The following is a 4924-nucleotide window of genomic DNA, read 5'->3' as shown; positions in this document are numbered from 1 at the left end:
GGGGGTGTGGGCAGGGTGCAGGAGGTGTGTGGGCAGGGAGTGGTTGGGTGTGAAGGGTGATGTGGAGGGGTGTGAAGGAGGGTGTGATGTGTGGGGGGGTTCCCCCCTACACTTCATCCATGGCGCACAGCCCCTGTCACCAGCAGCAAGCAGTATGCCCTCGGGGTGCTCATGGCCCATGCAGGGAGAGACCCCTTTGGCTCACATGCAGACCCCAGGACTCAGCCAGAGCTGCTGTGAGGGGGGGATCCAAGTGAACAGTACAATGGAAAATGTGAAGCCATCAGCATAATGAAGATCCAGGCAGCAGTAAGGCAAGAAGCTTGTGATATACTGATCCTGATTCAACTGTCAGTAAAGTAGCTTAATTTATTTAACATTAATGAAAAGACTTTAATAAAAATTGAAGTAGATCCTCAGACAGCAAGAGTAGTAGGAGAAAATGGTTGTGTTATACAGGAAGTCAAACTAAATTATCAGAATGGTGATTTATATGGCCCTGAAAAGAGCTGTTTACGTTGACATTTCTTTTGTGGCCATGAGTTCAAAGATTGAAATCCAGCCGCCAGCGTGATGACATTTATTATGCTTTTGCACATAGTGGGGAAGACTGCAGGCAGGTTGTCGTCTTCCCCATTAGAATGGAGCAATGATTTGGACAGACTGGAGAAGGAAAACAAAAAATTATAGTTATTAAGATTAGAAATTAGATTTTTTTTTTTAGTAGTGGGATAGTTATGAAGGGGTGGTTTTGCTGAGTACAGAAGTCATTGAATTTGAGAGAACGAAAAGAGAAAAGAAGTTGGAAATGGAGTGGAGTTTCAAAAGGAAAAAAAACGCAGAAAAGTGTCAGTATGGACGATAAGTTAAATTTGGAAAGACTGAGTTAGAAATGGTAGTCGGGCACTTGTGAGTACATGTGTGAGGGAGACAAGGGGATGTGAGAAAGGACAGAGGTAGATATAGGAATGGAGGCAGTAGTTGGAATTACAAGTGTAATGATAGAGTATGTAGAAAAAAACCTTTTAGCCAGGATGAAAGTATGTCCTGGTAACTAGGGCCTTAGTGCAGGATTTAAGAGAGCTGGTTTCTAAACCCTGCTCTGCCATAGACGTTATCTATACTTTTGGACCAATATTTTCTGTGCTTCAATTTCTACAACTTAAGACAGAGGTATAGTGAGGTATAGTGAGGATAATTCAGTTAAAGGTTGTGAGATGGTATGATGGTAATGAAAGCCATATATATTAACCAAAAAAACTAAATTAGTGTCACAGTATCTTTGCTTCAGTGTTTAGTGGAGGGTGTAAATATGAGAAGTTAACATTGTTTGGAGTGTAACTAATGAGACTTGAAGCCAAGAAAAATAAGGAAACTGGAAACTTACTGGAACTCATTTTGGAATGGTATCCATCCCTGAACTGTGATGTGTTTTTGGAACCACTGTTTCACAACAAGTTCTAGTATTTGCATTCCAAACTTTGTTGATAAAGCCTTTTTTTTATTTGCACAGCCCACTTACACTTGGAGCAAATTTACCGACTTTTTAATAATTAATTTCTACAGTCATTTCTGCCTACAGCCTTTCATCTACTGTAATGGTTCAGTTGGAGTACTGCCACTTCTGAGATAGTTTGTGTGAAAACTGTGACCCTTATGAGGTGAATTAGTATAAAGTAAGGACAAGTAAGCTTGAAATCAAATGGGGATACATACATATCTAACAATTTGGGGGAGTCAAGCTTGCAAACCCCATAATCTAAAGCCATTTCCCCAAGGGAGATTCAGTTTATTTGAAACAATCAAATTGTTCGTAGCATGGAAAAAAGACACCTAAAGAATAGGAAAAGTTCCCATGCACAGAATTTCTCTTAAATCATGCCACTTCATGGGCAATATTTCCTTCCCCTGCAGAAAAGAGGTTGAACTCCTTGAATCTCAGGGCACTGAGAGGTTTCTGCTATTTCTGCTCTCTGCAGTGAAGGGAAGTTTATGGCCCCATATCTTTATGCAAACACATTTAAGCTTATTAAAAACTGAAGACAACCATCCACTACTATCTAAAAACCATGGGAATACTAGCAATTTTAGAATGTTGCCTTAACTGGCATATAAAGGTAATTTAGTTTTTCAGTAGACTTGTATCCCCACCCTCACATCCTTTTGTTAAATTGTATGTATTTATTTTTTGGTCTGTCCTCTTTGCTCCATTTTCAGTGTCTCCTATGCAAAAAACAAAACTGCAATGTTCAAATTATAATTTAGCTTTCAAACCTATAATTATCCCACCTAGCCAGAAGATCTGTGCCATTTGGGATCTTATAAATAGAATAATTGGCCCTGATCCTGAATGCTTCACTCATTCTTCTTTTGAATTAAGCACTATTAACTCATTATGAGTGCTTGTGTAAAACCAGACCCACCCCCCTATCCATAATTACCTAGACATGGGAGTGCATCAGATATCAGGACATAACAATGAATCATACCTTAATGATGAATCATACCTTAGTAATGACATTTTTTTCTTATTCTTTTTACAGAAGAGAAATGCTGATGATGTGGTAAGTATTTTCCGTGTTGATTAGGTTTATACCAAATGCTCTAGCTGCAGTGATGCATTCAAATTCCCCATAGTAAAATAATCACTGTTTTCACAACCTGTGTCATATTAAAGTGAGCACAATGGGTGGACTCCAATCTCTGTTGTGCACATAGATGACTGTTTTCTGCCATGTACCTAGGTGGTTTTGGCCCTATCTCTGTACTGAGGATGGACAAGTATGCATTAGGGCTGTGCGAAATTTCGGCAGCTGTTTTGTTTCAGAGGTGTTTCGGCCCATTTCAGCACCCGAAACACCAAATCCGAAATGAAACAGAAGGCTCCAAAACATCTCTGAATCTAAACAAAACCATCTGAAATGTTCCAGAATGTTTAGGATGTTTCGGAATGTTTCAGAGGTGGGTTTGCAGGGAAACAGAAACTCGGAAGAGGGAGGAGGAAGAGAGTGAGGAGAAGAGTTATTGACATCTGTAGCTTGCCAGTGTCTGTGATCTGTCCCTGAGGCCTGTTCCAATCCCAGTGCTCAGGGCTGGCGGGGAGGAGAAACAGCATATAAGGCTCTGCGTGAAGCCTTTCTCTGCCTTTTGTGAGCTGTCTGTTTGGAAGCAACAGCATGTGAAAGGTACTGGCTGGCTGCAGTGGCTGGCTTCCTAGTAGTCAGTCTCTTGCTAGTCTGTGTTCTTGGAAAGGATTGGATACACCTTTCCAATATATTACAGATAGAAGATATATTGCACATAGAAGATACAATACACACACACACACATTTTCCAGCACAGCAAACATTATGAAGTGTACTGAAAAGGCAGGCACCAGGTCTTCTGGCAGGGGAGTTAGAGAGGGTAGGGAAAGAGCTGCAAGTTCCCCCTCCCCCCACAAAAAAAGCTTAGTCACACCCTCTTCCCTAGCAGCCAGGAGGCTTTTGCTGCTAGTGGCTGCAAGGAGGTGGGAGCAGTGTCTGCACCTGCCCCACCTCCACTAACATGAGCAATAATAATAACCCCCAGCACCACCAGCATGACAGTCTCCTCCACCCCAATTTCAGTTTCCAGCCTGAGCCTTCCAGTGCCAAAGGAGGAGCTAGATCTGAAACCAGGGGAGCTCAATGCCATAGCCAAAGTAGTTCTGGGGAAGGAGGGGGAATATGAGTTTTTGCTCCACACCTCTCAAAGTTCCCCTAGAGCCAGGTCTCATTCTCCAGAAAGCACCTTGGAGGAGGTTAAGGTTGTGGAGGCAAGTGGCTCAGCTGAGTCAGCTCCTCTTGCTGTTGTGCCTCTACCTGCTGAGGAGGGGGTTAAGACAGGATCTGCACCTGCACCCCAGAAGTGAGGGGGTAGTGTAGTGTGGGAACATTTTGAGGTGGCAGATGATCCCAAGTATGCTATCCGCCTCCACTGCTGATGCAAGACCAGCCGGGGCAAAGATAAGAAACACTTCAGCACCATGGGGATGCTGATGCATATCGGGAGGCACCACCCCCTTGCCTTTGCTCCTCTTTAAGCCTGGTACCAGTTGGGAGCATGCCCAAAGGGAAGTCCCCTCTCGCTGCAAAGCTCCCATCCCCCAAGAAGCAGAGGCAGGCCACCATGCACCAGTGGGGGAAAGGTGGAGGGAAAGGGGGGGTGCGTTCCCAAGGCAAGTGAGGTCACCCAGAGCATTGGGGAGATGTTTGCTCCTCTTAGTTGAGTGGCTAGGGTTCAGGGAGCTCATGGCACAAGTGGCCCCATCATACCCACCCATACGCACCACCTTCAGCAGGATGGTGGTGCCCTCCCTGTATGAGGCACGCCGGGAGTACTTGAGGGAGGAGCTGTGCAGGTCTGCAGGTGATCTTACACTTCACCTTGGGCATCTAGGGCAGCCAGGGTGGAAACCATGCCTACGTCTCCCTCACAGGGTACTAGTGCTATCGGTCAGGCCATCAGTGAGCTGTCCTTCAAGCGGAAGTGATGGATGAGTCCCACATGGCAATGGAGATCATGGAGGCCATGAACCACATGGTGCAGGGGTGGCTCATTGAGGAGGGTGAGGTCACCTGCAGGTTCATGGGCATCGACAATGAGGCCAATATGGTCAAGGCAGTCCACTGTGTGTCTCACAAATTCTACCTTATAGCCTTGGAGCTGGACAGGGCTGCCAGTGAGGGCGATGTCACAACCAGCCAGCTCATTTCAAAATGCAGGCAGGTTGTGGGCTACTTCCCGCAGAGCATCAAGCGGGGCAAGATGCTGTGGGACAATCAGGCAGAGCTGAGCATCCCACAGTACACAGTCCTGCAGGATGTGGACACTCGGCCATGAGATGGCCTTGCTTGGGGAGATCGGGATCAGTGGCCCCCTTAACAAAGCTGAGTGGGATACC

At 45.3% G+C, this 4924-nt stretch overlaps 1 protein-coding gene across 3 annotated transcripts in view; it reads left to right on the top strand.

The window, feature by feature from the left end:
• The window catches only part of LOC109289221 (inter-alpha-trypsin inhibitor heavy chain H3-like), a 153358-nt gene that overhangs the window by 46202 nt on the left and 102232 nt on the right, over window positions 1–4924 (top strand). For all 3 annotated transcript variants that reach the window (XM_019505212.1, XM_019505211.1, XM_019505210.1), the window contains exon 2: window positions 2544–2564. In XM_019505212.1, coding sequence (XP_019360757.1) covers window positions 2544–2564 — 21 coding nt within the window. The remainder of the gene's footprint in view (window positions 1–2543; window positions 2565–4924) is intronic.

Source organism: Gavialis gangeticus, unplaced genomic scaffold (assembly GCF_001723915.1).
Source record: "Gavialis gangeticus isolate Ggan-Ray unplaced genomic scaffold, GavGan_comp1, whole genome shotgun sequence".
Lineage (NCBI taxonomy): Eukaryota > Metazoa > Chordata > Crocodylia > Gavialidae > Gavialis > Gavialis gangeticus.
This window is presented reverse-complemented; position numbering and strand designations above follow the sequence as displayed.